The sequence below is a fragment of the Equus caballus genome, chromosome 28 (genome assembly GCF_041296265.1).
Source record: "Equus caballus isolate H_3958 breed thoroughbred chromosome 28, TB-T2T, whole genome shotgun sequence".
NCBI classification, from domain to species: domain Eukaryota; kingdom Metazoa; phylum Chordata; class Mammalia; order Perissodactyla; family Equidae; genus Equus; species Equus caballus.
Genome location: NC_091711.1, coordinates 51,405,439 through 51,433,422, shown reverse-complemented (window position 1 = coordinate 51,433,422; position 27,984 = coordinate 51,405,439). Strand labels below are relative to the sequence as shown.

The 27,984-nt window shown below is 61.2% G+C and overlaps 1 protein-coding gene across 5 annotated transcripts; it reads left to right on the top strand.

Moving 5' to 3' along the window:
• The first annotated feature begins 44 nt into the window (after positions 1 to 44).
• On the top strand, positions 45 to 27,816 carry SBF1 (SET binding factor 1). 5 transcript variants are annotated; one of them, XM_023631067.2, is made up of 42 exons: positions 45 to 250; positions 6,931 to 7,016; positions 7,492 to 7,629; positions 7,838 to 7,996; positions 8,081 to 8,191; positions 8,557 to 8,580; positions 8,831 to 8,936; positions 9,048 to 9,180; positions 9,282 to 9,390; positions 9,481 to 9,594; positions 9,725 to 9,802; positions 10,187 to 10,300; positions 10,381 to 10,509; positions 10,594 to 10,692; positions 10,788 to 10,992; positions 11,074 to 11,186; positions 12,189 to 12,338; positions 12,671 to 12,739; positions 12,817 to 12,975; positions 13,047 to 13,309; positions 13,431 to 13,603; positions 13,685 to 13,758; positions 13,836 to 14,031; positions 14,177 to 14,304; positions 15,017 to 15,195; positions 15,303 to 15,439; positions 15,546 to 15,753; positions 15,964 to 16,160; positions 16,264 to 16,401; positions 19,639 to 19,716; positions 20,037 to 20,218; positions 20,295 to 20,474; positions 20,910 to 21,011; positions 21,087 to 21,272; positions 21,352 to 21,478; positions 21,554 to 21,684; positions 21,753 to 21,983; positions 25,900 to 26,007; positions 26,101 to 26,312; positions 26,994 to 27,081; positions 27,152 to 27,283; positions 27,366 to 27,816. In XM_023631067.2, the coding sequence occupies exons 1-42, from the start codon at positions 196 to 198 to the stop codon at positions 27,462 to 27,464; spliced, it is 5,700 nt and encodes a 1,899-aa protein (XP_023486835.1). In that variant the 5' UTR covers positions 45 to 195; the 3' UTR covers positions 27,465 to 27,816. The 5 variants fall into 5 exon arrangements, 4 of the variants coding, with proteins under 4 accessions (XP_023486835.1, XP_023486837.1, XP_070109943.1 ...); XM_023631069.2 differs by lacking the exon at positions 8,557 to 8,580; XM_070253842.1 differs by lacking the exon at positions 19,639 to 19,716.
• The last annotated feature ends 168 nt before the right edge of the window (positions 27,817 to 27,984 follow it).

Here is a 27,984-nt window from a genome sequence, read left to right as displayed (position 1 = left end):
GGGGGCGGGGCGGGCCGCGCAGGCGCACGGCGCGCCCGGGCGGGCCGGCTGGCTGGGAAGATGGCGGCAGGAGCCTTGGCCGCGGCGGGGGAGCGGGCCCGGGGCGTCCGGGGTGTGCGGGCCGGGGCCGGGGCCGGGCCATGAGCGCGCCGCCCTCGCGTCCCCGAGCCGCGGAGCCCGCCCGCGCCCCTCGCCATGGCGCGGCTCGCGGACTACTTCGTGCTGGTGGCGTTCGGGCCGCATCCGCGCGGTGAGTGCCGGCCCGCGGCGGGGCCGAGGGCCAGGGCCGGGGTCGGGACCGGGAAGGGTCCGCCGGGCCCGCGCGGAGGCGTCCGGGAGCCGGGCGGGTCGGGGTCGGGGTCGGGGCGGCTTGGGGTCGGGGCCGGGGTGGCCTGCCCGAGGTGGGCAGGGTGGGAGACGGGGCGAGCTGAGCCTCCCGCCGCCCTCGGCCGACCCCGGTCCGGCAGCGCCTCGGCGTCGGCCTGGGAGGTGGGAGGGCCCTGGGCCGGCTCGGCCTCCGGACTCCCGGTTGGGTGGGATGGGCTCTCGCTGCCTTGGCTGACTGCCGGTGGCTCTGCCTCCAGGGGCGCGATCGTTGTTGCAAGCCCCTCCTCTGACCCCCAGTGCCTCTGTCTGAAGCCTCAGGCCCCGTGTGGGACGTCTGGGGTCCAGGAGGCTTGGTGGGATGCAGAAGAGGGGGGATGGAGGGACTGCTTCACGAAGAGGTGCTGTTGAGTTGGAACTCGGAGCACTTCAGGAGGAAATATGGGGAGGAGAGAGACGAGCCTTCCTGGCAGAGAGCCTGGGGTCCTCATACCTGCGAGCCAAGCCCTGGATGGGGGTCATTGTGGTGACTGGTGTCGATGTCCAGGAGGTCCCTGTCTAGGGTCAGCGCCTGTGTCTGAGAGCCCTTCAGCCCAGGGGGTAGGAGAAAACGGAGCTTGACAATGACATCAGCAACAGCCGTGGAGACAGCAGTGTTGGAGAATGCGCTCAATGTGCCAGGCCCTGCACAGCCCTTTGTGTGCATGGTCTCACTTGTTCATCCCAGCAGCCCACCGAGGTTTCCCTGCTATTGCCCCCATCCGTAGAGTGGAGTCAGGGCAAAGAGATTGAGTGCTGGTCTGAGTCCCCACAGAGGGGCCAGGATTCGCACCCAGGCTAACCCAGAGCCAAGCTCTGGGCTCAATCCCAACTGCGAGGGGTCATTGTGTGTCAGTGGGGGAAGTGGGAATGGCTGTGTGGTCAGGCTAGGGCTGAACCTTGAGCTGAAGGTAGAGTGAGCCCCTCAATTTCTGCTACTGCTTATCAGCCCAGTTACCACTGTCACCACCCAGAAACTGGACTTTCTCTTTGCCCTTCTTGCTGAGCCTCACCTGCTGGACCCTGTATGCCCCAGACCCTCCTCAGTGCCCTCTTGTGGTACTTGCTCCTCCTCCCTGCTCTCTCTGTCCGAGTATCCATCCCCTGACACTCAGTCACAAGTGTATCTTTTCCTCCACAGAAGGAGTTCTTGTAGGCAGGGACCCATTGTGTTCATCCTCTGGTCTGCATGCAGCAAGCTCACTATCAGTGTTGTACAGGCCCACGGAGGGAGAGCTGTCTGCTCCAAGGCACATGTAGGGGGCATTGAGGAGGCCATGCCACCTGGAGCAGCGGGGTGCACGGGATCCAGGGAAACAAGGCCGACCTTGTTTCCAGGGTGGCCCCAGTGTGAGGGCGCCTGGGCCAGGTGCCAGGGCAGAGGCTGCATGAGCAGAGTGGACTTGGAGGCTGATGATGCTGAGGGTGCTTTGGGAAGAGTCTGAGGAGGCATAGACCACGGTAGAAGCATGCTGACAGTAGAGGTGGGGAGTTGAGAGTGAATGCGAGGGAGGCGAGAGGGGGCATGGGTGGGCTCCATGACAAGCTGGCTGTGCCATGTGTGTGCTTACTGTGAGAGCCACATGCAGGGTGGGTTCCCCGGGGTGTGTGGCCTCTGAGCAGGATGGGAGAAAGCTGGAGCCCATAGTGCCCACTCACTCTGAGAGGTGGGAAGGAAGGATTCCCGGGCTATCTCCTGCAGTAGGAGTGAGGGGCTGTGGAGCCTCCACACTGCTGCCTTCCAGGGTCGGAGCTGGTCAGCTGTGGGCTGCCACCCAGCCTCAGGGCCTCCCTTGGCAGGACTCATCCGTCCCTGTGATGAACAATCCCTCAGGCTGACCCTGGCTGTGGGGCTGAGGGCAGAGCTAGGTGGTGGGCGGAAGCCTGAATCAGAGGAGCACCATGGGGGTTGGGGGGGTCAGTGGTCCCTGCTTTGTGACCTTGGGCCAGTCTTTTAGTTCTCTGCACCTCAGTTTCCTCATATGGAGAGGGGATGAGTCCCACAGCCCTCCCAGGCTCCTATGAGCACAAAATGGACTCACACATGACGCTGTTCCCACAGAGGCTCCAGGGAGCGATGGGGATCTCATTAATGATGAACAGCAGGGTGGACACCCCTGGGCACAGACACAGTGAGCTCCTGTGCAGGTGGTGGAGCACTCCTGCGCGCTGGCAGGCCTAGGACATCAGAGCAGGGATGCAGGGTCCTTTGGGTTCCATGGTGGGGGTAGAAGTGGTGGATGTCTTGTCCTTGGCCTGGATCTGGACACCCTGTGTGGAGCTACTGGATGCAGGGCCTGGGTGTTGAGTCGCAGAGTCCTGCCTGAGGGAGCATCCAGGTTTCGTGGTTACCACCTGGTGGATCTCTCCAGGCAGGAGGCGTGAAGGGGGCTGGGTGGGAGCCCTTCTCTCATCTTGGAGGACACAGGCATTCCTCTGGTGAGTAGGGGGAGTGCCTTCACTGGGGATATGGGTTTAGTACCTTCTGCACCCTGGGTCTGGCTCTGGGGACATTGTGGAGGCCAGATAGACTACCAGCACTCAGCTTCTGGTCCGGGAGGGCCCTGACAGTGGTCAGCTGGTAAAACACGACATGGCCAGTGCCAGGGTGTGTCTTTGGGAGAAGGAGATGCAGCTGACCTGACCAGGCGGCCGAGTGCATGTCTGCCAGGGGAGGGACTGGCCCCCTCTGTGCTGGAGGCGCTGCCTCCCCAGTGTCTGAGAAGAAGACTTCCACGCCTCGCCTGGCCTCTCAGTCCTGACTGTGCTGAGCTGGCTGCGTTCCTGGGCCCCATCTCGTCTCCCCACCCTTGTCCCTGCCCTCACTCTGGAGCAGGTTGGGGCTGTTTGGGATGGCCTCAGCTGGCTCCCAGTCCCCACCCTGGGGAGCCTGAAGGGTCCAAGGCCTTGGGTCAGAGCCGGTCTGGTCAGACTGGGGGGAGGTTGGGGAGGACCAGTGGAAAGGCTGCAGTCTCTCTGCACGTCTTGCCGCCGTGGCTGGCCGGGGACAGCCTGTATGCTAGGGTTTGGGTGGGTGGGTAGGGCAGCAGGAAGATGCTGTCCTCCCTTCACCGTCTTCCCAAAGCTGGGCTTGTCCCAGGGTGTGTGCACTGAGGGGTGTGGAGGGGCGGGAGGGCCAGCAGAGGAGGCTGCTGTCCTCCTGTGCCTCTGCCCACAGTGCGTGCTGGCCCGGGCCAGCCCTCCAGGCGTCGGAGCCTGGCACTGGTGACGGGTGCTGCCAGCAGATGACAGAACGTGTGCTCTGTGTTCTCCGGCCCCTCGTTCAGGCCTGCAGCCACACTGGGCTGCCTAAGGGGACATGGCTGCAAGAGGAAGCTCTTGTCTCCGTCTGTCTCAGGGGACGTTGGTGCCCTTCCTCCTAGGGCCCCCCAAAGAGCCCCGCCCTGTCTCGCATGGCTGTGCCGGTTGGATTAGTTCTGTCACAGTGTGTGGGGTGGTGCCCTCCCTCCTCTCTGCCCCAAGGTGGGGGCAGCTCTAGAGGGGCAAGGAGCTCAGCCACTAGAGCTTATGTCCATGGCCACAAGGGTTTGAGTGGGCGGGGGACACTAGGAGATGTGGCAGGAGTCCCCCCACCCCCAGGATGCAGACCAGCAGCCAAGCTGCAGCCTGGCACCTGCTAGCACAGAGCTGAGGTGTGGGCTGGGGTCTCGGAGAAGGGTCAGGTAGAGGCCAGGAGTCAGGGCCTCTCCATGGCCTGCCCTTCCAGGGACAGGCTGCTGTGTCCTGGAGTGCGGCGGGGCTCCGGAAACTGCCCTGCACTCCTGACTGAGGAACCTGTTTGCTTGTGGGGTGTGAGTGAGGCTGGGTGTGGGAGGATGGTGGTAGAGCCGGCTGTATACATTCAGTCCTAATTAGGCTGTGGTGTGTGCCAGGCACAGGTGCAGCGATGGATCCAGAGGCGTAGCTTCTTGCTCATGGAGCTCCCGTCTGGCCCAGCTGGCCAGCAGGTGCACCGGGATCACAGAGGGGTCTGGTGGAGGGAGGGAGGTCCTGGAGCTCCCACTGAGGCCCCAGGCTTAGGCAGGGTGCAGAGAGCTACCTGGAGGAGGGGACACTGTTTGTGCTGGGACCTGAAGGCCAAGTTTGGGGATGTCATGGTCCAGAGAAGGAGCTGGGAAGGCGAAACTTGCTCACCCTGCCCAGTCACCTGCCCTTGGAGGCAGTTGGGACAGCTCAAGGAAAACTTCCAGTTGGTTCTTCAGAGGGTGGAGCCTTGCAGGTGGGAGTTGACGTTTCACACAAATGAGATGGGGAGCGTGGGTGGTGGACAATGGCCAGCCACTCTGCCCACTCCCCTACAGGGAGAGGCTGCTGGGAGCAGCCCTGTGAAGGCTGCCTGTTCGCCTGGCCTTGGGAGGGAGGCTGTGGGGCAGAGACTGCTGTCCCCATCTACACATACCCCCTCTTCCCTCCTCTGCTTGCTGCCTCGTGGCAAGAACTGGGTGAGCCCTGGGTGTCAGCCAGGCTTGGGGCCGCACACAAGTCAGCCCTTGGAGGAGTGAGGAGGCGCGGGAGGAGCCACAGCGCAAGGCAAGCTGGCTGGGGGCCTGTTGAGGGTGGCCCTTGGGGGTGGACCTGGAGGAACCCCAGGGGGCTTCGTCTTGGTGGGCCGTGTGCGTTCATGTGTGTAGGTGGGTGTGGCACCAGCAGACATCTGTTCTTCTCCCCCACCTCGTCCTGTCTGCCGCCTCAACTTGGGGTGTCAGTGGTGGGGGGAGGGGAGCAGGAAGCTGAGGTTTGTGAGTCAGAGTCGTGGCCCCTCGCCACCGCTTCCAGCCGGCAGCAGCCTAACACTGCTGACCTCTGTGGCACTGCCTTCCTCCATGATCCTGGAGGGTGGGGAGGTCTCCTGAGATTGCATTTCAGCTCCTCTGCCTTCAGGGGCCTGGGGAGTGTGTGCTCTTGGGGTCTGTTCACCAGTGCCCATGGGTCTAGGCCTGTGCTCGGGCCCCCAGCTCTGTCTGAGGCTCCTGCGCCCATGCAGGTTGTGGGCGGACCAGGCCAGCTGGACATGGCGCCACAGTTCGGCAGGCCCTCAGAGGCTGCACACGGTGGCCTCCTGGGCCTTGGAGCAGACCCTTAGGGAGGTTCCATGCTGAGCGCCCTCCCTGCACCCATCTGCCCCTGCCCTTTTGCTGGTGTGGGCAGCAGTGTTGAGGCTGGTTCGAGCAGAGGGCAGGGACATCTGTGCCTGGGGACCTGCGTGTGGTGTGTGGGAGTGAAGGTGGGGAGGCTTTTTTCTTTCGCTCTTCATCCTGCTGCCATGCTGGGTGGGAGCTGGAGGAAGAACAGAGACCCGTGCCCATCCTCCATACATCCTGCGAGGCAAGTGGTCTCCTGACATGGCCCTTGTTAAGCCTCCTGGTTTGGCTCTGTAGGGGGTGAGCAAGAGGCAGGGGCCTCCAGCTGGCCCCACTGGTGTGTACTGGACCTGAGAGCAGTGCCCTGAGGGCAGAGTAGGGGAGCAGACCAGAGGGAGCTTAGTGGGCCATGGGGTTCCAGGGAGTGGAGGGGGTCTCTGGGGAACACATTGGGAGCTAGCAGTCTGGGGATGCAGTGTGCCAGGGGCACATGCATGGACACGGGCCTCCTGTCCCCCAGGCCCCTGGCCTCCTCCCTGGCCCAGGGACCAGGGCTGGGCTGCACTTGGCGCCCTGCTCTGTGGCTGACACATGGTGGCCAGCGTGGGCGGGGAGCAAGCCTGTGTGCTACCACCTCCAGCGCTTCTTCAGTGGGCATCATGAGATCAGGTCCTTGTCCTTCCTGCCAGGTGCCAACCTTCCCTGGGACATGCTGGCTGTTTTCTGGGACCTGTGCTGCACCTGCTTGTCTCTGAGGCAGCAGGGCCAAGCAGAAGTTGGGGCTGTGGGCATGGGTGGTCTCTCCCCTGGCCTAGACAAAGTGTGAGACCTCTGTACCTCTCTCATGGGCCCGGGGCTGGTGGGTGAGGCGGAGCCAGGGAACAGGGCGAGGTGCTGAGCAGGGTGCCCACTGTCCTCTTGGTGTGTACTGCCTGGCAGGCTGGGGGCGGGGGGTCATGAAAGCCAGGTGCCTAAGCTGGGGGTTGGCTTTGGAACTGTCTGGAACTACTCTTCCCCTCACTGGGAGGCACGTGCTGTGCAGTAGGGCTGGTGTGCTGCAGGCTGGAGGTGGGTTCTGGCTGGGGATGTTGACATGGAGGGGTGGGGTCTGGGAGTGAGTGGGGAGCAGGGAGTGTCCCTGGGGCCAGGGCTTTTGTGCTCTTGGTGCCTGGTCTAGCGAAAGGCTTGCAGGGACTCTGATCCCACAGCAGAGGTTCCTCTCTGTGCCCTCTGGTGGCCCTCAGGTCTGTGACTGCCTAGTGGCCTCTCCTCACAGGAGTATTTTTAGGGAAATGACAGGTCTTGGAACTGAGGCTGTTGTGGTGACAGATGAGGGCCAGGGTGGGTGGGACGCTTCCACCCAGGGGCCTTGATGTAGCCATGTGAGACTTTTGAGGCTCCTGACTGGGTGTGGGTATGAGTGTGGGAGGTAGTAGGTGTTCTGACCACCTGCTCCTGTCCTCAGGGAGTGGGGAAGGCCAGGGCCAGATCCTGCAGCGCTTCCCAGAGAAGGACTGGGAGGACAACCCGTTCCCCCAGGGCATCGAGCTGGTGAGTGGAGGTGCTCCCCTAGGGTGTCGAGCTGGGGGTGGGAGGTACTGAGATGGTGGGGGCAGGTGAAGGCCAGGCCAGCAGCCCAGCGTTTGTCCCTCCTGGACTGTGAGGAGCCTCCGTGGTGCACAGCCCCTGCTGGGCACAAGATGTCAGGACTACTACAGAGGGCAGGGGCGCTGGCTGGCTGGCAGGGTGCCTTGTATCCACAACATGTCGTCTTATCCCTTTCTCATGATGGTGGGGACTGCATCCTGAGTCCTAGAGTCCTCACCCCACACAGTGAGGCCAGAGGCTGTTAGTCTTTTTTGTGGGGCAGGGGACTGAGGTCCCGGAGGTGACACGCCGCCAGGGTCACAAAGCAAAGTGTTCCCTGCTACATTGGAACCCGGCATCCGGGCCTTGGCTGTGCAGGCACTGGAGGGCAGGGGCACAGAAAGCTGAGTGCTGACCCCTGACCCCTCCTGCCCCGCAGTTTTGCCAGCCCAGTGGGTGGCAGCTGTGTCCTGAGAGGAACCCACCGACCTTCTTTGTTGCCGTTCTCACTGACATCAACTCTGAGCGGCACTACTGCGCCTGCCTGACCTTCTGGGAGCCAGCAGAGCCCACACAGGTCAGCTTGGGGCTCTGGGGTGCAGCCTGTGTGGGGCTGAGTCTCTGGCTGTGACTGCCTCTCTCTGCCCCTGTCTGTGACTGGTCCTGACACCCCAACCCCATGGAGGCTGGAGTTCCTGAAGGGCTGGTCTCGTCTGAGTCACCTGTGTCCTCCTGGGCTCGTGGGACGTGCCTGAGAGCCAGGCGAATGGGGCTTCTGTCCACAGGAAGCAGTGTGCACCGAGGATGCCCCCGAGAGGGAGGAGGAGGTGGATGAGGGAGGCCCAGTGCGACTGTCACCTGCAGCGCCCGGCCCGCCTGGCCAGCTGTTTGCTCCAAAGACGCTGGTGCTGGTGTCTCGACTGGACCACGCGGAGGTGTTCAGGGTGAGGTGGGCACCGAGGGCGCAAGCAGGATGTGTGGTGCTCCCACTGGCTGTGCTGCCATTCCCCAATCTCTGGTCCTTGCAGAACAGCCTTGGTCTCATCTACACCATCCATGTGGAGGGCCTGAATGTGGGCCTGGAGAACGTGATTGGGAACCTGCTCACATGCATCATCCCCCTGGCTGGGGGCTCGCAGGTGGGTCTTGGGGGCAGCTGCTGTCCACCCGCAGCTATGGGCCCTCCTGGTGCCACAGCTGTGGGGGTGGGGCCTGGTAGGCAGTTGGAATCCAGCCTGAGCTGAGTGTGGCCCCAGGCCTTGGACGCTCTCCTGCGTCTTGGTGCTACTGTCACCCAGCGTCTTTTCTCTGCCCTGCCTGCTTGCCTGTGTGTCCCGTGTCTCACCTGGCTCTCCACCTGGCGTCCTTCAGTTTCTCTGTCCTCTCGCTCCTTGAGTTTGCCTGTCTCTGGATGTCGGTGTCAGCTTGTCTGTCTGCTCCTTGGTCCATGCCCCCACGTGCGGGTGTGTCTAACCGTGTTTCTCTACCTGTCTGTCCTGTGCAGCTGGACTCTGTTGAGGACGGAGTGGTACGGATTCTTTGTTTCTTCTGCCCACCCAGGCCCCGCCCCTGCCCCAGGTCAGAGGCCCTGAGTTTCCTCTGCAGCACTGCTTTGGCCCACAGAGACTGGGCATGGCCTTTCCCTCATGCCATGCCGCCCTTCCCAGCCAGTCCCGCCATGGAGTCTGTCAGTCTACCAGGCCCACCTGAGGCTGCGGAGCTCTGGGCGGACACGCGTCTGGTCGGAATGCTGAGTGTCGGTCTCTCTCTTTCCACAGAGAACCATCTCGTTGGGGGCTGGCGACCGGCAGGTCATCCAGACCCCGCTCGCCGACTCGCTGCCCATCAGCCGCTGTAGCGTCGCCCTGCTCTTCCGCCAGCTGGGTGAGCCCACCTGTCCCCTCCACTCCACCTGGGGACTGGCGGTCAGAAGTCAGGGTTCTCAGTGCCTGGGTTGGATGCCAGGGCCCCTTCAAGCCTGTCCTCTCCTTTTAGGTATCACCAACGTGCTGTCTTTGTTCTGTGCTGCTCTCACGGAGCACAAGGTGCTCTTCTTGTCTCGGAGCTACCAGAGGCTCTCAGACGCCTGCCGGGGGCTCCTGGCACTGCTGTTCCCTCTCAGATACAGGTGCACACTGCCTGGCCCCTCCACCCTGCCCCCTCTGCCCAACCCTTCTGCCTGGCCCCATCCTCTGTGGGGCTTGCACACTGAGCCCCCGCCTCTTACAGCTTCACCTATGTGCCCATCCTGCCGGCACAGCTCCTGGAAGTCCTCAGCACACCCACCCCCTTCATCATTGGAGTCAATGCGGCCTTCCAGGCAGAGACCCAGGAGCTGGTGAGGGCTGTGGTTTGTGTCTGCCTTGCTGCTCTAGGCCTTGCTGACTGGCCTGTGGGTCCCTGACCACTTGCTCCCTTTGGTCCACAGCTGGACGTGATTATTGCTGATCTTGATGGAGGGACGGTGACTGTCCCCGAGTGTGTGCACATTCCATCCCTGCCAGAGCCACTGCAGAGTCAGACACACAGTGTTCTTAGCATGGTGAGCCAGGGCCTGGGACCACAGGGGAGCTTGGGCCTCAGGGAAGCCGGGGTGGAGCCCCTTGGCAGCAAGGGGAGCCCAGGGTCCGGGGCTGGCATGCAGCTGACCCCACTCCCCTCTGCTCCTGCAGGTCCTGGATCCAGACCTGGAGTTGGCAGATCTCGCCTTCCCCCCACCCACGACATCCACTTCCTCCCTGAAGATGCAGGTGCAGGGCCCCCCACCTTGTGCCCTCTCCTTAGGTCTGCGGCTGCTGGTGGCTGGCTGGCAGTGCTGAGCCTGCTGTGTGGCCACCTCTTCTGGGGCGGTTGCAGGAGGCTGCATGGGAGGAGTGAGCCTCTGAGGGCCTGTGCTATAGTGGTTGTCGGCACTGAGTCTTAGAGGAATCACCATGGCTTTGTGTGGAGGAAGGTTGGAGGGGTGGGGGTGGGCATGGGGGTGGGGGGGGGGCAGGGCTGCCCGGGGAAGCCTGGGCAGCATAGACAGGTGGGTTTGAGTGAGAAGAGGTTGAGCCTGGGGTGGGCGCAGGGGTATGCAGGGGCCTGGGTAGGCCTGTGGGCCTGGTGCTTACGTGCACCCACCTGTGCCCCAGGACAAGGAGCTGCGTGCCGTCTTTCTGCGGCTCTTTGCTCAGCTCCTGCAGGGCTACCGCTGGTGTCTGCACATGGTCCGCATCCACCCAGAGCCTGTCATCCGTTTTCATAAGGTGGGCCTCCAGGCAGGGGCAGGGGTGGAGGGGGTGGGGAGGTAAATGCCCAAGGAGCTGACCTCCTGGTGTGCCCCTAGGCAGCCTTCCTGGGCCAGCGTGGGCTGGTGGAGGATGATTTCCTGATGAAGGTGCTGGAGGGCATGGCTTTTGCAGGCTTCGTGTCGGAGCGTGGGGTCCCTTACCGCCCTACGGACCTGTTTGATGAGGTGCATCCCCACCCCAGCTGGGAGGAGCCCCCGCCACCCCCTCCTCACCCCAGCCAGCCCACCTGACCCTGCCTCCTTCCCCAGTTGGTGGCCCACGAGGTGGCACGGATGCGGGCGGATGAGAACCACCCCCAGCGTGTCCTGCGTCACGTCAAGGAACTGGCAGAGCAGCTCTATAAGAACGTACGGAGGCGGCGTGAGGGGGTGGGCTAGCCCAGCAAAGTCACTGGTGCCGCCCCGGCCTGGCCTCTTGCCCACGCCTGCCTGTGTCCCCCCAGGAGAACCCATACCCTGCTGTGGCTATGCACAAGGTGCAGAGACCAGGGGAGGCCAGTCACCTGCAGCGGGTGCCCCGGCCCTTCCCCCGGCTGGACGAGGGCATGGTGCAGTGGATTGTGGACCAGGCCACGGCCAAGATGCAGGGTGCACCCCCGGCTGTGAAGGCTGAGAGGAGGACAACTGTGCCCTCAGGTCCCCCCATGAGTGCGTAGCGGGGAGAGGGAGCCCTGAGCATGGCCCAGGGTAGGCATGAGTTCAGGGGTGAGTGCATTCTCTGCTCCCCAGCTGCCATACTGGAGCGGAGCAGCGGGCTCCATGGCAACAGTGCACGCCGTCTGGAGGTGGTCCGAAACTGCATCTCCTATGTCTTTGAGGGAAAGATGCTTGAGGCCAAGAAGGTGAGGGCGTGCGGGGAGTGCTGGGGGCTCTGTTGAAAGGGAAGCCTGTGTACCGGCAGGAGGGCTCTGACCTGGAGTCAGGGCAGCATCTCTCAGGAGCCCCAGCCCTTGTTTACCTGCCAGCAGCTGGAGGGAGCTGGGCTGGCAGGAGGGGCAGGTGGGCACCAGGTCTCAGATCTCCCCTGCATCCCAGCACAGCTGGACGGGGCCTGCTGCGGAAGCTGCACGAGAGGGATTTACTTCAGCTTTTAGATAGCAGAACACCCTAAAAGTTTTTAATATTCAGTTTCTTCTTCATCCTTCGTGAAAAAAAAAGGGTGCAGACCCTCCACCTGTCATTTTTTTTTTTAAGTTATGGAAAGTGGAACCTCCTCACACACTTCTGCCCTTTGTGGTCTTCATTAACACCTTGGGGTCTCTCACAAGAGCCAGTTTGAATCTGTTTTGTGTTTCACAGCTGTGTGCTCCCCTTTGAGGCACCTGGTTCTTCCACTAGCCCTTTATTGGGGGCCTGCGGGGTCCCGGGTGCTTTACAGTGGACGATGGTAACAACAGGACAACCATGCTGTCCTTTCTGCAGCCCGCCCGCTGCAAGCCAGCTGCCGGCTCTGTGTTACGCTTGAGTTTTCTGGACACCAAGGCCCCGGTGGGCTGAGTACTGGGGCTCAGGGCTGTGGGGCCTCACTCCAGAGCACGTCGGTGCACTGGCTTGAGAGCATGCTGCCTTGCTGTCCTTGTGTCGCCATCATCATGAGCTTTTGTGTGTGCAGGGCTGGGCCCACTAGAGGTGCTAATGAGGCTGCAGAGTTTGGGCACACATGACCTGGACAGATCCTGGGTCCCCTCCATACTTGGAGCCTGGGCTCTGGCCTCCCGGGTGCCCACTGCCCTCCCTCCTGGGCTCTGTGCCTTGGCCTTCCCCGTGCCTCCCTCCTGCCCTCGGCGTGGCTGGATGGGTCCCGTGTAGGCAGTGCCCTCAGCCCCGTGTTCCCCTGGCCCCAGCTGCTCCCGGCTGTGCTGAGGGCCCTGAAGGGGCGTGCGGCCCGCCGCTGCCTCGCCCAGGAGCTACACCTGCATGTGCAGCAGAACCGGGCAGTCTTGGACCACCAGCAGTTTGACTTCGTCGTCCGCATGATGAACTGCTGCCTGCAGGTTAGGCCGGGCCTCCCACCCTGCCAGCAGTGTGGCCGTTAGTCGGGGCGGGCGGGGTTCCCCAGTCTACCCAGAAGGGTGTGTCTTCTGGCAATGCTGATAGCTGGGGAGACCCTGGGCTGCTGGTGGGGATTGTGGGTGAGAACCCTTGTTGGAGACAGGGGTTCTCGTCTCTGGTGCCCAGATTTCCTGTCCTGAATCTTGGAGCAGCCCTGGGGGCTGGTGCAGCTGGTTCAGGGACAGTGGTGGGAGGTGCTGCTCTGGCAGCAGTGCCAGTCGGGGTGTGAGGAGTGTGGGGAGAGGGTTCCGACGGTCTTGTGGCTTTGCTGCAGGACTGCACCTCCCTGGATGAGCATGGCATAGCAGCTGCTCTACTGCCCCTGGTCACGGCCTTCTGCCGGGTGAGTGCTGGGGTGGCCCAGGTGTCCCCCCCAGCCCCTTTCCGCTGCACCCAGTGACTCCAACCTGGCCTCTGCAGAAGCTGAGCCCGGGGGTGACGCAGTTTGCGTATAGCTGCGTGCAGGAGCACGTGGTGTGGAGCACGCCGCAGTTCTGGGAGGCCATGTTCTACGGGGATGTACAGACCCACATCCGAGCCCTCTACTTGGAGCCTGCCGAGGACCGAGACCCCTCCCAGGTATGGGGGTACTCCCTGGGCCTGGGGGAGCGGGACTGGCCTGGCCCTGGCTCACCTTGGCACTCTGGCAGCTTGGAGAGGCGTCTGCACAGGATGAGCGCTCTGCCCTGGACGTGGCGTCTGAGCAGCGGCGTCTGTGGCCAACCCTGAGCCGTGAGAAGCAGCAGGAGCTGGTGCAGAAGGAGGAGAGCACAGTGTTCAGCCAGGCCATCCACTACGCCAACCGCATGAGTTACCTGCTGTTGCCCCTGGACAGCAGCAAGAGCCGCCTGCTGCGGGAGCGTGCGGGGCTGGGTGACCTGGAGAGCGCCAGCAACAGCCTGGTCACCAACAGGTGGGGGCCAGGCCTCAGTGGGCCTTAGAGGGTGGGTGGGGCTCAGGATGGGATGGGGCCTGGGTGGGACAGGCCTCGGGTGGGATGGGTCTGTGCCCACCGTGCCCCCTCCCTGGCCCAGCATGGCGGGCAGTGTGGCGGAGAGCTATGACACGGAAAGCGGCTTCGAGGATGCAGAGACCTGCGATGTGGCTGGGGCTGTGGTCCGCTTCATCAACCGCTTCGTGGACAAGGTCTGCACAGAGAGTGGGGTCACCAGCGACCACCTCAAGGGGCTGCATGTCATGGTGCCAGGTATGGGGGGGTCTGGGCATGGAAACACTCCCACTGACGGGTAGGCAGGGGGCCCAGGGCGTGAGGACTGCTCTCCTCCAGACATTGTCCAGATGCACATCGAGACCCTGGAGGCCGTGCACCGAGAGAGCAAGAGGCTGCCCCCCATCCAGAAGGTGAGTGAGGGCCGGGTGGGGCTGTGGGCTCCAGGGCTGGGGCTGTGTCCTGAGGCTTGGTTCCTGTCCCTGAGCAGCCCAAACTGCTGCGGCCGCGCCTGCTGCCTGGAGAGGAGTGTGTGCTGGACGGCCTACGTGTCTACCTGCTGCCAGACGGGCGAGAGGAGGGCGCAGGGGGCAGTGGGGGAGGGCCTGCACTGCTCCCAGCCGAGGGCGCCATCTTCCTCACCACATACAGGGTCATCTTTACGGGGATGCCCGCCGACCCCCTGGGTGAGCCTTTGCACCCACTTCTGCGCCCACCCTCCCCTCCCTTACCCACCCACTGTCTCCTCCTCCCCCACCTTCCAGGGGCCCCCCATAGCTCTGGGATCCCCTCCCCTCCCCACCCCCCTGACTCTGCCTGGCCTGTTATAAGTGGGGGAACAGGTGGTGGTCCGCTCCTTCCCGGTGGCTGCACTGACCAAGGAGAAGCGCATCAGCGTCCAGACCCCCGTGGACCAGCTCCTGCAAGACGGGCTGCAGCTGCGCTCTTGCACATTCCAGGTCAGGCCAGGGGTGTGGGGTGTGCGGCGGGCCATGCTGGGGCAAGGTGGGCATACTGGGAGGGAGCATACTGGGGGAGACATGCTCGAGGGAGCTGGAGTGGGGTCGGGCCCTACTCTCGTGTGGGCGGCTGCGGCTCTCACTGGTTTACAGGTGTCTGAGCCCTCAGTCTTGTTCTTATGAGCAGGCATTAAGCCAGATTTCCCCTGTGGCACTTATGATTCCTGAGTCTGCACAGGAGTCGCTGTGCATTCCTGTTTCCTTTGTGGGGCCCTGACCCTGGAGCCCATGTCTGGAGTGTGCTGCATGAGCCTAGCACAGTGGAAACTTACAAATAAAGATGAAACACCATTAACTTGGGTTCCTTGGCCTCACGGCCACACTGCAGCGCAGCGAGCAGCTTCCTCTGCGTGCCATGTCCTTGTGGCACTCTCTCGGGGGGACACGCCTCACCATGCCCCAGGGTGTCCACAGCTTGATGGAGAGGTGAGGTTGATCCTTCACAGCCCCACAGGGGGCCTGGCCACCCTGCTCCTGGGGCCTGTCTGGCCACTGGGTCCTCACTTGTCCATCCTGTTTGGAACACCCGAGTTCCAGTGACACAGCACCTGGGCGTCCGGAGGTTTTCCTGTGTCTGTGGCCAGGACTGTGCCTGTGTCTGTGGCAGGCCCACAGACTGCCCAGACCTCTGAGGCCCTCATGTCTGATGCAGCTGCTGAAGATGGCCTTTGATGAGGAGGTGGGGTCTGACAGCGCCGAGCTCTTCCGCAAGCAGCTGCACAAGCTGCGTTACCCGCCGGACGTCAGGGGCACCTTCGCCTTTGCCCTGGGCTCCGCCCACACGCCTGGCCGGCCGGCCCGTACCACCAAGGACAAGGGTCCTTCCTTCAGGTGTGGAACTGGGCCCCGAGGCCAGGGCACCTGCCCCTTTCAGAACTGCTGCATGCTTGTCCCCATATCCGTTCTGCTCACCTCTGCTGACCCTACATGCCCCCCAGGACCTTGTCCCGGAACCTCGTGAAGAATGCCAAGAAGACCATCGGGCGGCAGTATATCACTCGGAAAAAGTACAACCCCCCAAGTTGGGAGCACCGGGGCCAGCCACCCCCTGAGGACCAGGAGGACGAGATCTCAGGTGGGGCGTGGGAAGCCCTGGGTGGTCTGGATAAAGACGCTGTGTAGAGGGCTGGGGGGCCTGGGCGATCTGTGGGTGACAACCCAGTGTGCCTGGCCTGCCCCAGTGTCGGAGGAGCTGGAGCCCAGCACGCTGACCCCCTCCTCGGCCCTGAAGCCCTCGGACCGCATGACCATGAACAGCTTGGTGGAGCGGGCGTGCTGCCGGGACTACCAGCGCCTGGGCCTGGGCACACTGAGCAGCAGCCTGAGCCGCGCCAAGTCCGAGCCCTTCCGCATCTCCCCAGTCAACCGCATGTATGCCATCTGCCGCAGGTGAGGGCAGCCGCATCAGCCACACCATGGCGCCTGGCCAGACGAAACGAGGAGGGAGAGGGCAGAGGCTACAGGCTAGCGTGGCAACTGCCTCCCGCCAGGTGGCTTCTAGGAGGGTCTGCAGTGCCCTTGGCCTGTGAGCTTGGGGAGAGCCGCTCTGTGCGTTCCCTGTCCCTGTGACCTCCCTCACCCTCATTCGCTTCCTCACAGCTACCCTGGGCTGCTGATCGTCCCGCAGAGCGTCCAGGACAATGCCCTGCAGCGGGTCTCCCGCTGCTACCGCCAGAACCGCTTCCCCGTGGTCTGCTGGCGCAGCGGGCGCTCCAAGGCCGTGCTGCTGCGCTCAGGGGGCCTGCACAGCAAGGGTGTGGTCGGCCTTTTCAAGGCCCAGAATGCACCTTCTCCAGGTAACCTTCCTTGTTTCCACTGCCATGCCCTGTGCCCTGTGCCCACCTCGCCCCACCCGGGCTCTGACTCAGGCTGTGGCTCCAGCTCCAGTTCTTCCTCTAGGCCAGTCCCAGGCGGACTCCAGCAGCTTGGAGCAGGAGAAGTACTTGCAGGCTGTGGTCAGCTCCATGCCCCGCTATGCTGATGCTTCAGGACGCAACACCCTCAGCGGCTTCTCCTCGGCCCACATGGGCAGCCACGGTGAGGGATGTTTGACAGTAGAAGGACTTTTGGGGCGTTGTGGAGGCATTTATGGAGGGCAGGCCAGCAAGGGGGCAGGATGTTTGCAGTGTGGGACCAGGTAAGTGTTCTGAAGCCCTGCTCTGACCACTCTTCTCTCCCACCCAGCGTCAGCCTAGCTCCTTGATCTCCTTGTCTTCTCTGCCTATGGCCTCCAAGTCACTGAACACAGACCTTGAAACCCCAATATGGTCCCCGTCCCTCCTTCGTCCTTTTCCCCACCATGTCCCCACAACGTCACTGTGGTTCACCCTCCATTCAGGCCATCTACTGAACCTTACTGCTTGGCCCTGTCCTTCCCATCTGTCCGGCCCCTTGGGCTTTGACTGCAGTGGTCTCCCCATCTCTGTCCCAATCATGCGCATCCTTAACACACAGGTGGACCCAGGCCTGCAGGACCCTCCCCGCCTCTGTCCACACCCAGCCCTGCCCATAAGCTGGCGTCTCTCCTGATGGCCTTCTGACCTGTGCAGGGGGCCCATTGTCCCAGTTTGCAGAGGAGGCACCAGGCCTCAGGGGTCGAGGCATGGGCCCAGGGGCCATCCGCGGGCTCTCCCCCTCGCCACCAGGGCACTGGTGTGGGGTGGCCCCCAGGGGTGCTCGGTGATGTGAGAGAACATGTATTGCTGTCCACATGGGGGTGGACAGCCCTGTAGAGGGGGCCCCTGGCCTCCTGGGTGACTGGCAGGGACCCTGCTGGGGAGGTGAGCCATGTGGGTACTGGGCACTGAAAGGCTTCCAGACAGGAGAGGGCGCCATGAGGAAAGGTGCGTGGGCCACAGTCTGAGGCTGCAGGAGGGTGTGTGAGAACAGGGGGGGCCTTCTTCTCTAGGGTCTCACTCCAAGGCGGTCACCTCTCCTGCATCCTGCTTACCCACCACCGACCCCATCTACTTCCACCTGACTCTGTCCTCCCGCATCTGACCCTATCTTCCCCCTCCCCACTTTGTCCCTCTGATGGATCCCATCTACCCCAGACTCTGTCCTCCCTGCTACCCCATCTCCCCCTCATCTGACCCCTCCCCACCCCACCCCATCTGCAACTCACCCCATCCTCAGCTTCCCCCATCTCCCCTCCCCCTCCTCCTGGATTCTCACTGATGCTCTGGCCCTGTCTGGCTCCTCCTTTTGGCTTGGCTGATAGATGCAGGGGCTCCTCAAGGGTTGGTCCTCAGACTTGTGAGTCCAACCACTGTGCAGCCCACGTTGGACCTCTGTGTCTGGAGCCTGGTTGTCTGGCAGCCTCTCATTCTGTGCTTGGACATCTCATCTCCCCACTGGAGGCATGAGGTCTGGGAGGCTGCCTGCCCCAGGCCTGGCCGTGGCCCAGACGCTGGCCCAAGGCTGCCTCCCAGCCCCTGGGCCTGCACCTCAGCAGGTGTGGTAACAGTGTCCACCTGGGAGGTTTGGTGGGTATGACTGGTTTATCCCACACCTGGAGCTGTCCTAGCCGTTGTGTGCTCAGAGTTGGTAGATGTCACACGAGGGGTCGCTTCTCTGAGACCCTGCCCACACCCTGGGTGATGCAGATGTCGCTCCCGGGCTTGCTTGTGGGTCAGGCCTTCTGGTCTCCTCCATCCCTCACGCTTATCTGCACTTTTCTCTGCTGCTGCTTCAGCTCCCAGACGCACTGGGGTACACAGGTGGGTTTTGGGGGCTGATGGCACCACTCACGGGCCGAGCCTCCTGAAAGCCCAGGTGCCATCCTTGATTCTTCCTGATCTGCCCACCTTGAGTCCCGTGAGCTGGCTGCCCAAGCCTGCAGTCTTCCTTGCAGCCAATTGCCCCTAGCCTAACCCAGGCCACTCCTGCCCGCTCCAGAGGTCTCCCGGTGGCCCCACCGCCTCTTCCTGTGGCAGGAGAGGCTCCAGAGCACACAAGGGCCTTCATCCTCCATAGTGGGGCCTGAGGAGCATCCCCTGCACACCGTACTCCTGCTCCTGCACGGTGCTTCCTTTGCTGTCTGAGCACAGCCTCTGTCCCTGTTGACCCTGTAGGCCTCAGCTTGTGCTGCACGGCACCCTGAGCTCCTGAGCTCTGTCTGTATCTGTCGTTGCCCCTTGCTGGCACTGGGGCCAACGCGGCCAGGAACAGGGGTGGCCAGTCTGCCCTCGTGGATGCTGTCCGCACAGACCTTCTTGAGGGGCACAGACCTTACTTCTGTCTCATTCCTCTGCTAGTTCTAGTGGCTTTTGGTTTTCCAGACATCTAAGTCTGTCATTAAGTATGTTTTCCAGTCATATCGTCTTTCTGCTGTCTGCCCTCTCCAGAGGTTGAGTGGCGTCTATACTCAGAGAGCGGCACCCTCCCCGTGGAGCCCTTCGTCTCCCACTGCCTTCGTCTTCCCCTCATTTTCTTGGGCATCCCTGACTGTCCCCAAAGCTCAGTGGGGCTGCCTCCTGGTGTACTTGAGTTCTGGGTGTGGCTGCCCCCCTCAGTGCCGGGAGGCACATAGGGCTCCACTCACCCTAGCTGGACACAGGCTCCAGTCCGGGATCTGTCCATGTCAAGGTCACACCGTGTCCTTGTTGTGGGTGACTGTCCCTCCTGCTCACGGCAGGGAGGGCTGGTGTCGTGCTTGTCTGTGGCGACTGTGGCAGTGGGCAGGGGACTGCCCTGCTGCCCTTTCTGCAGAGGCACTGAGCCCTGAGCAGGGCCGGGCGCAGGCTTTGGAGCCCGGAGACCATTGTGGAGCTTCGTTGTGGGCGTCCTGTGCCACGAGGCTGGGCTGTCCCAGCCTGTAAGCCTCAGCCTGGCCCTCGCAGCCTGGTGCTGCCCTGAGGTTCGGGCCTGTCTGTGTCCTGCACTGAACTGCTCTCTGTGGTTCCAGGCTGGGAACTTCCAGGCTCTGGGCCTCCTCTTCTCGGGGCTGCGCCTCATGGCCCATCCTGCCACTGTGTGCTGGGCAGATACTTGGTGGCTGAGGGCAGAGGAATGGGCCATGGAGGAGGCATTTGAAGGAGACCCCAGCATTCCTGCCTCTCCTCTGACCCTTCCTACCCGCCACAGGCCCTCTGCTCCCTGGCCTGCCCTGGGGCCCACAGAACCTTGAGCTGAGCCCCGCTGTCTCCGGGGCTCTTGGGGGACTTGGTGGAAACCCAGCTCTGTACCTAGAGAGCTTTGGGCTGCAGGCCCCCTACATTGGGCGCACCCCAGACCTGGGCCCAGGCCTGAGCCTTCTCTCTGCTGTGCCCCCAGTGCCCAGCCCCAGAGCCAGGGTCACCACGCTGTCCAACCCCATGGCGGCCTCGGCCTCCAGACGGACCGCTCCCCGAGGTACCGTACCAGCAGTGCAGGCCAGCTCCCCCACACCTGGCACTGACAGCCCCCGTGTGACTAAGTAGTTGCAGGCACTAACGCCCCCCCCAACACCTGGCACTAACAGCCCCGTGTGATAGACAGCATAACCCAGTCCTCCTCACAGCCCTGGGCACTAACAGCCTGATGCCCTGAGTCTTGCCCCGGCCCCTGACACTAATGCAGGCACAGGCCCCCACTGGGGTCCCGTCGACCTCCCCTGCCCTACCCTGGGAGCTCAGCCCCAGGTAAGTGGTGTCCTGGCCCTGCTTGGGTGCTCACCTGGTTTCTCTATGCAGGTAAATGGGGCAGTGTCCGGGCCAGTGGGCGCAGTGGTGGGCTTGGTGCTGACGTGGGCTCCCGGCTAGCAGGCAGAGACATGCTGAGTTCCCCCCAAGCCAATGGGGCTCCCCCTGACCCAGGATTTTTGCGGCCACACCGTGCAGCTCTCTACATCATTGGGGACAAAGCCCAGCTCAAGGTGACTGGGGTTGGGGCATGGGGCCAGGCGGGGGCACAGGGCTTGGGCACATCTCACCATGGCCGGCCTCCTCCAGGGTGTGCGGCCAGACCCCCTGCAGCAGTGGGAGCTGGTGCCCATCGAGGTGTTTGAGGCACGGCAGGTGAAGGCCAGCTTCAAGAAGCTGCTGAAGGCGTGTGTCCCGGGCTGTCCTGCTGCCGAGCCCGGCCCAGCCTCCTTCCTGCGCTCGCTGGAGGACTCAGAGTGGCTGATCCAGGTCTCTGCACTGCCCCTGCTGCAGCTGAGGGTGCCTGCCTGGGTGTAGGCACCTAGAGCCAAGCATAGGATGGGGTCTCGGCTTGCTTGTGTGATGGTGTTGGGCCCTGGGAGGGGATGACAGCCACTTCCTGGCAGTGGTACCTGGACAGCGGAGGGAGACCGGGGTCCTCTGCTGTCTGTCAAGATGGGGCTGGGCATCTCAAGGGCAGGGGGTGCCTTTCGAGTCCTGGGGGACTTGGGAGGGCTGGAGGAATCAGTGGTTAGCATGTCAGAGCAGATGTGTTCAGTGCTGTCCCCACCTCGTAGGCTGCCCCTGGGTGTGGTGCTCACACGGCTGTTGCTCCCGTGGACATGTAGGTCTCAGGCCTGGTCAGGTGCTAGGGTCCATGGGTGCCGGCTCTGGGAGGTGCTGATGGGCTGCCGGTCCCTGCAGATCCACAAGCTGCTGCAGGTGTCGGTGCTGGTGGTGGAGCTCCTGGACTCGGGCTCCTCCGTCCTGGTGAGCCTGGAGGATGGCTGGGACATCACCACCCAGGTGCGTTGTGAGTTGTAGGGCCGGGTGGGGCAGGATCCCCTGGGTGCCCTCCTGACTGGCTGGTGGTGCTGGCAGGTGGTATCCCTGGTGCAGCTGCTCTCAGACCCCTTCTATCGCACCCTGGAGGGCTTCCGTCTGCTGGTGGAGAAGGAGTGGCTCTCCTTCGGCCATCGATTCAGCCACCGAGGGGCCCACACCCTGGCCGGGCAGAGCAGTGGCTTCACACCTGTCTTCCTGCAGTTCTTGGACTGCGTGCACCAGGTGAGTAGGTGGCCATGGGGCAGGGGGCGGCTGTGCATGCTGACTTGTCCCTTGGCCTCTTACCAGTGACCCTGCACAGGTCCACCTGCAGTTCCCCATGGAATTCGAGTTCAGCCCATTCTACCTCAAGTTCCTTGGCTACCACCATGCGTCTTGCCGCTTCCAGACCTTCCTGCTCGACTCAGACTACGAGCGCATCGAGCTGGGTATGGTGTGTGGGTGGGCATGGGCAGTAGGGCACCTGCAGGTGGGCAGCCAGGGCTCAGTACTGCCCCTTGCAGGGCTGCTGTACGAGGAGAAGGGGGAGCGAAGGGGCCAGCAGGCGTGCAGGTCTCTGTGGGAATACGTGGACCGGCTGAGTAAGAGGACACCCATGTTCTACAACTATATGTATGCGCCTGAGGACACAGAGGTGAGCTGGGGCCTGGTCAGGGCAGGCGGCTCCTCCTGCCCAGCTCCTCATACCAGGCCTGCCCCCAGGTTCTGCGGCCCTACAGCAACGTGTCCAACCTGAAGGTGTGGGACTTCTACACTGAGGAGACGCTGGCCGAGGGCCCCCCCTACGACTGGGAGCTGGCCCAGGGCCCCCCCGAGCCCCCAGAGGAGGAGCGGCCTGATGGGGGTGCGCCCCAGAGCAGGCGCCGTGTGGTGTGGCCCTGCTATGACAGCCGCCCCCGAGCCCAGCCCGATGCCATCTCACGCCTGCTGGAGGTGCGCAGAGCTCCCCTGACACCCTGAGGGTGTGTGCGTGTCCATGTGTGTGCACGCGTGTGTCTACATGTGCATATCTCACGCCTGCTGGAGGTGCGTGTAATCCGCCCGACACCGTGAGGGTGTCTGTGTGTCCATGTGTGTGCACGTGTGTGTCTGCATGTGCATATCTCATCTGCTGGAGGTGCATGTAGCCCCCCCAACACCACGAGGGTGTGTGCACGTGTGTCTGCATGTGCACGTCTCACACCTGCTGGAGGTGCATGTAGCCCCCTGACACCGTGACACATGTGCCTGCACGTGCGTATCTCACACCTGCTGGAGGTGCATGTAGCTCCCCCTGACACCATGAGGGTGTGTGCCTGTCCATGTGTGTGCACACATGTGTGTGCACGCATGTGTCTGCATGTGCGTGTGCGTCAGTCCAGTGGCCCTGCCCCTCCCCAACCCTCCGAACTGCCTGCCAGCCTGCCATGACTGTTGCTCCCGTGGCCCCGCCCCACCCCAGCCGGTGCATGTTGGCAGGCAGTGGTGACTGGAGGCTCTAACCTCCCAGTCTCAGGACACGGCTTCTTTGCTCTGGGTGTGTGTGGGGTCAGCCGCGAGGGAGGACAGGGTTTTCCCAGGAACTGTTCCTCCCCTGGCCGGACTGCTGCACGAACTTCCTGGGTGTACCTGGCTGTCGGCCACACAGAGGTCCATGGTGGCTCCAGGCCCAGCCTGCCCCACCCACGCTGATGGGAGCAGTGGGTCTTCTGGGTTCTCTCCGCCCCTTCAAAGAGAGACGTACCTGTGGCTCTGGAAGTTGGGGCTTGACCGTTAGGCCTCTCTTGCCTTCCCTCCGCCATCCTTGGTGGGCATATCTGCTCAGCCTCGACTCAGGATCCAGCAGGGCAGAGACCCCTGGGAGAAGGAAAAAGGCCCCCTGAGCTGAGGGTGGGCCAGAGTTCTCCACAGTGGCCGAGCAATCAGAAGGCTGTGACCTCAGCTCCAGATCACAGAAGGATTTGTACTCCCCTCTCCACCTTAGCTGTGGGTTTTGGGTTATATCTGAGCATCTTAGAGCTGCTGTTTCCTTGTGGGGAAAGTGGGGTGCTGATTCCTGCCTCTCAGGGAGGTGGTGAAGTATAAACAAGTCTTGCTTCTTTCTTCCTTCTGGGTTTTTTTTCCCACTAACAATTGAGTATTTTTTAGTATTCCCTGTTGCCTGCTTTACTTGGCTCTTGAGCTGTACCTGTGCTCTTTCGTGGTTGTCAGGGGCTGTCCCTCCCCTGTGGGAACCACACGGTACACTCCACCACCTCTTTCTGCCCTTCACGCTGTTGTCATCATGCATCTTTCTTTTACTTGTGATATAAACGCACAGCAGGTACATGTTTCAAATAGTCCACTTCAAATAGTCCACTTTGTTTTAAAGAAATTAGGAAACGAGGAAGAAACTTCCCTTATCTGCCATTTCCAGTCTTCTTGCACTCTCAGTGTAGATCTAATCTGGTATCACTTCCCTTCAGCTTGAAGACTTCAAGGTTTCTTGTGGGGCAGGTCCGCCAGTGACAAACCCTCAGCTTTAGTTTACTTGGAAATGTCTTCTTTGTACCTGTATTTTTTAACAGGTGTTTTCTTTGGATACAGCATTCTAGGTTGACAGCTTTTACACTCAGCAGTTCACAGATGTTCTTGTTTTCTGGCTTGCGTTGTTTCTGATTAAAAGTCGGTGCTCATTCTTAACCAGTAAACTGTATAATGTCATCCTTTCCTCCTCTGGCTGCCTTCAGGATGTTTTCTTCATCTTTGGTTTTGGCAGTTTGACCTTCAGGTGGTTTTTCTTTCTGCTCATCCTGCTTGGAAGCTCTTTAGGCTTCTTAGATCTATGGAATGATAGTTTTCTTAAAATTTAGGGACCGGCCCGGTGGTGCAGCAGTTAAGTGCGCACATTCCGCTTCAGCGGCTCAGGGATTGCTGGTTCGGATCCTGGGTGCGGACATGGCACTGCTTGGCACACCATGTTGTGGTAGGCGTCCCACATATAAAGTAGAGGAAGATGGCCACGTATGTTAGCTCAGGGCCAGACTTCCTAAGCGAAAAGAGGAGGATTGGTAGCAGTTAGCTCAGGGCTAATCTCCCTCAGGAAAAAAAAAATACATTTTAGGCCATTATTTCTTTAAAAAAGTTTTTTCTGTACAATCTTTCCCTTCCTTTCCTCTGGGACTTTATTGTCCCCTAGGTCACTGAGGCTCTGCTTGTTTCTTCCTCTAGTCTTTCCTCCCTGCAATTCATTTTGGATGCTTCTGTTACCCTGTCTTCAGGTTCACTGCTCTTTTTATGTTTAACATGCTCTTAAGCCTATCTGATGAATTGTTCATTTTAGGAATTGTATTTTTCAGCTCTAGAATATCCATTTGTTTTTTTATATTTTCTGTAGAGATTCCCCGTCTGCTCAACCATGTCCATCTTTTGTGTGTGTCTGTGTGTGTGAGGAAGATCTTTGCTGAGCTAACATCTGTGCCAATCTTTCTGTTTTCTGTGGGATGCTGCTGCAGCGTGGCTTGATGAGGGTCCACGCCTGGGAACTGAACCCCTGAACCCCAGGCCACCGAAGCAGAGTACGCAAACTTAAGCACTATGCCACTGGGCTGGCCCTCAACCACGTCCATCATTTTCTTTCAATCTTAAACATATTTATAATAACTATTTTGAATTTCTTGTATGTTAATTCTAGTTCCTATTTCATTTCTGGGTCTGTTTCTTTTAACTTTCCCCCTAATATGGCTCTCATTGTCCTGCCTTTTTGCGTGTCTAATAAATTTTTTTGTAAGCTGGACCTTGGTCTGCACTATTGAGGATCAGGATTACTTTGTCTTTCTTTAGAGTCCTGGGTTTTCTTGCAGTTAATGAGCTTGTGGACTGGCTTGATCTTTCAAGGGTCTTTTCTCATCTTTGCTAGGGCAGCTCTCGAGAAGCCTCGACTCTAGGTTAGAGGAGCTCTACTCCACAGACATGGCCTCTTCAGGGTTTCAGCTGAAGGTTTGGTGTCTTCAGTAAGGTGTCTCCACTCTGACTGTTTGGAATTCCCACATCTTCCCATATTGTGTACCCTTCGGAATTTAGACTTAGTTCACAGCTTCTTATTAGCTGCTCTCTGCCAGGCCCTGTGACATCTTGCTTTGCACATGGCAATTTAATTTGGCCAAAGACTCAAGGAGGCTTCTGTGTTATTCCCGCCTCTTATATGCTGCCCTGCAGATCCATGTGTATCACCATCCCTGAGCTTCCCACCTCTGCCTCCTCAGCTCCTCAAGACCCAGTGCTCTGCTTAGACTCCACCTCCCTGCACACTGGCCAGGCCAGACTGTAGGGCTCCCTGGTGTGGCCCCATTTCGGGGTCTCAGTGCTGCACTGCTGGCTGTCTGACACCTGGAAACAACTACTTCCTATTCTTATCCAGTTTCATAGGCACTCATGGCGGGTGGGCTGGTCAGGGACTCTGTCATGGTTGGAAGCAGAAGTCTGCCTACATTTCTGTGTTGAACTCAGCTAGCAGTTTCATTGTTACTCTTTTGCAGTGAGCACGTCTTTTTCTGGCTGGTTTTGGGATTTCCTCTTTGTTTTCAGCAGTTTTCCTGTAGTATCTTGGGGAGGGGGGCGGTGTGTTCAGCTTATCCTGTTTGGGGTTTCTGGTGCTTCTTGATTATACTGTTTGATGCTTCTTGTTATTTTATAATATTTTCAACCATTGTCTCCAAATATTGATCCCACTCACCCCCACCCCGCCTTTCTCTTCTTCAGTACTCAGTTATAGGTGTGTTAGCGTTGTTCATTGTTTCACTTTCTTATATTTTCCATCCTTTTGTCTTTTCATGTTCCAGTCTGGATATTTTCTTCAGAATAATCTTTTAGTTCACTAATTCTCCCCTAGGAGCTGCAGCGGCTGGAGACAGAGCTGGGCCGGCCCCCTGAGCGCTGGAAGGACACGTGGGACCGGGTGAAGGCTGCACAGCGCCTTGAAGGCCGGCCAGATGGACGTGTGAGTGGGGGTGGGTTTGGGGGGTGAGGTGGGCTTGCTGCCTGGAGGAGGCCATCACCTGCCCTGACACAGGGCACTCCCTCCTGCCTCCAGGGTATCCCCAGCTCCCTGCTGGTGTCCAGCGTGCCCCACCACCGCCGCTCGCTGGGTGTGTACCTGCAGGAGGGGCCTGTGGGCTCCACCCTGAGCCTCAGCCTGGACAGTGACCAGAGCAGCAGCTCAACTGCATCTGGCTCCCGCCAGGCAGCCCGCCGCAGCACCAGCACCCTGTACAGCCAGTTCCAGACAGCTGAGAGTGAAAACAGGTGTGACGGGCACCTCCCACTGCAGCGTAGACACGTCTGAGCTAGGAGGGCTCTGGGGTCCTGGGTGGTTCTCAGATAGAGGGGCAGGTACCTTTGGGGGAGCTTCTACTTATTTCCTAGGTGGAAGGATTTGTCAGGGAGGCCACGATGCTAGCCAGAGCATAAGCTGGGGAGAAGTAGGTGGACTTGGAAGGGGTTTGGGATGTAGAACCAGTGACCGCAGCTGGGCTGTGGTGGCTGTGGAGCAGAGGGACGGGGCTGTGGGATACCCCATGAGGGCAGGCAAGGTACCAGGTGAGGCTGAAGCAGGTTGCAGGTGAGGCTGGGGCTTGGCAGGCTGCATCCCACCCTTGGGCCTGGAGAGGTCACGTTGCCCCAGTCACCTCTCCAAACCTGCCTGCTGCATGTTCCTCCTCCTTGTGGAGGGTGGCATCTGCCCTGTGTGTGCAGCTGCTTCCCTGAGACCCTGAGGCTCCTGTATGGCACCCTCCCCAGTGTCTATCATGTGAAGGGTATGGGGGACAGCCCCTGGGCTTCTTTGTGGCCCTCTGGCCAGCCTTGGGTCAGTTTGGGGGTATGGTCTTGCTGCTGGAGCTGGGCAGGCAGGGGGGCAACTGCTGGGGCCTGGGCTTAGCTAGGCCCTCATGGCTTACCTGGCCCCTGGTCCTGCTGCAAATGCAGGTCCTATGAGGGCACCCTGTACAAGAAAGGGGCCTTCATGAAGCCCTGGAAGGCCCGCTGGTTCGTGCTGGACAAGACCAAGCACCAGGTGAGTGGTCACTGGGCAGGGGAATGGGGCACAGGGCTGAGGGGGCCCTGCTGACTTCCTGCCCCCTCAGCTGCGCTACTATGACCACCGCGTGGATACGGAGTGCAAGGGTGTCATCGACCTGGCAGAGGTGGAGGCTGTGGCGCCTGGCACTCCTACTATGGGCGCCCCCAAGACCGTGGATGAGAAGGCCTTCTTTGACGTGAGCTGTGGCAGGAAGTGGGGGTGGGGGGGGGGGCGCTCCATGGGGTAGAGCCCTGGAGTCAGCGACCCGCCATCCCCAGGTGAAGACGACGCGTCGTGTTTACAACTTCTGTGCCCAGGACGTGCCGTCGGCCCAGCAGTGGGTGGACCAGATCCAGAGCTGCCTGTCAGACGCCTGAGCCCAGCCTTGCTTGGGCTGCTCTGCGTCCAGTCGTTACAGACCACTAGGGGTGGGCAGGGCCCCCCGGCCATGTTTACAGCCCCCACCCTTGACAGTATTGAGGCCCCGCCCCCAAACTTGTGTGTACAGCCCCCACCCACCCTGCCCACCCCCATCTGCCTGGCCAGCTCTAACTTATTTTGGAGTTATGGTTGAGCACCGGCCGGAAGGCGGCCATGGTACCCTTGCGGTGGGCCTGTAAATAATCCATCCCACCCAGCCCCGTCAGTGTGCTGGCCCCGGCCGGCTGGCCGCAGGCAGCCCGTTCCTAGAACCAGATTCTATAAAGAAAAAATTAACGATGTGCCACATGCCTGTGTCTCCTTGGCCACCCAGAGGGTCCTCTTACTCTGTCCAGTACCCAGGTCTCCCACATGAGGGGCCAGTCCTGGTGCCAGGGGATCTACGGCCCTCGGGGCCACTTCATCAGGCCCTTGATTGGTGCCTGGCTGTCCATCCCCCCCAGGCCTCAGGGATGG

Bases quoted from the DNA above. Each gene is read 5' to 3' on its own strand.
- SBF1 (XM_023631067.2), top strand. From the start codon at position 196: ATGGCGCGGCTCGCGGACTACTTCGTGCTGGTGGCGTTCGGGCCGCAT. The intron at 26,313-26,993 runs GTGTGACGGGCA...CTGCAAATGCAG, and splicing joins ACAGCTGAGAGTGAAAACAG to GTCCTATGAGGGCACCCTGT. The intron at 27,082-27,151 runs GTGAGTGGTCAC...CTGCCCCCTCAG, and splicing joins TGGACAAGACCAAGCACCAG to CTGCGCTACTATGACCACCG.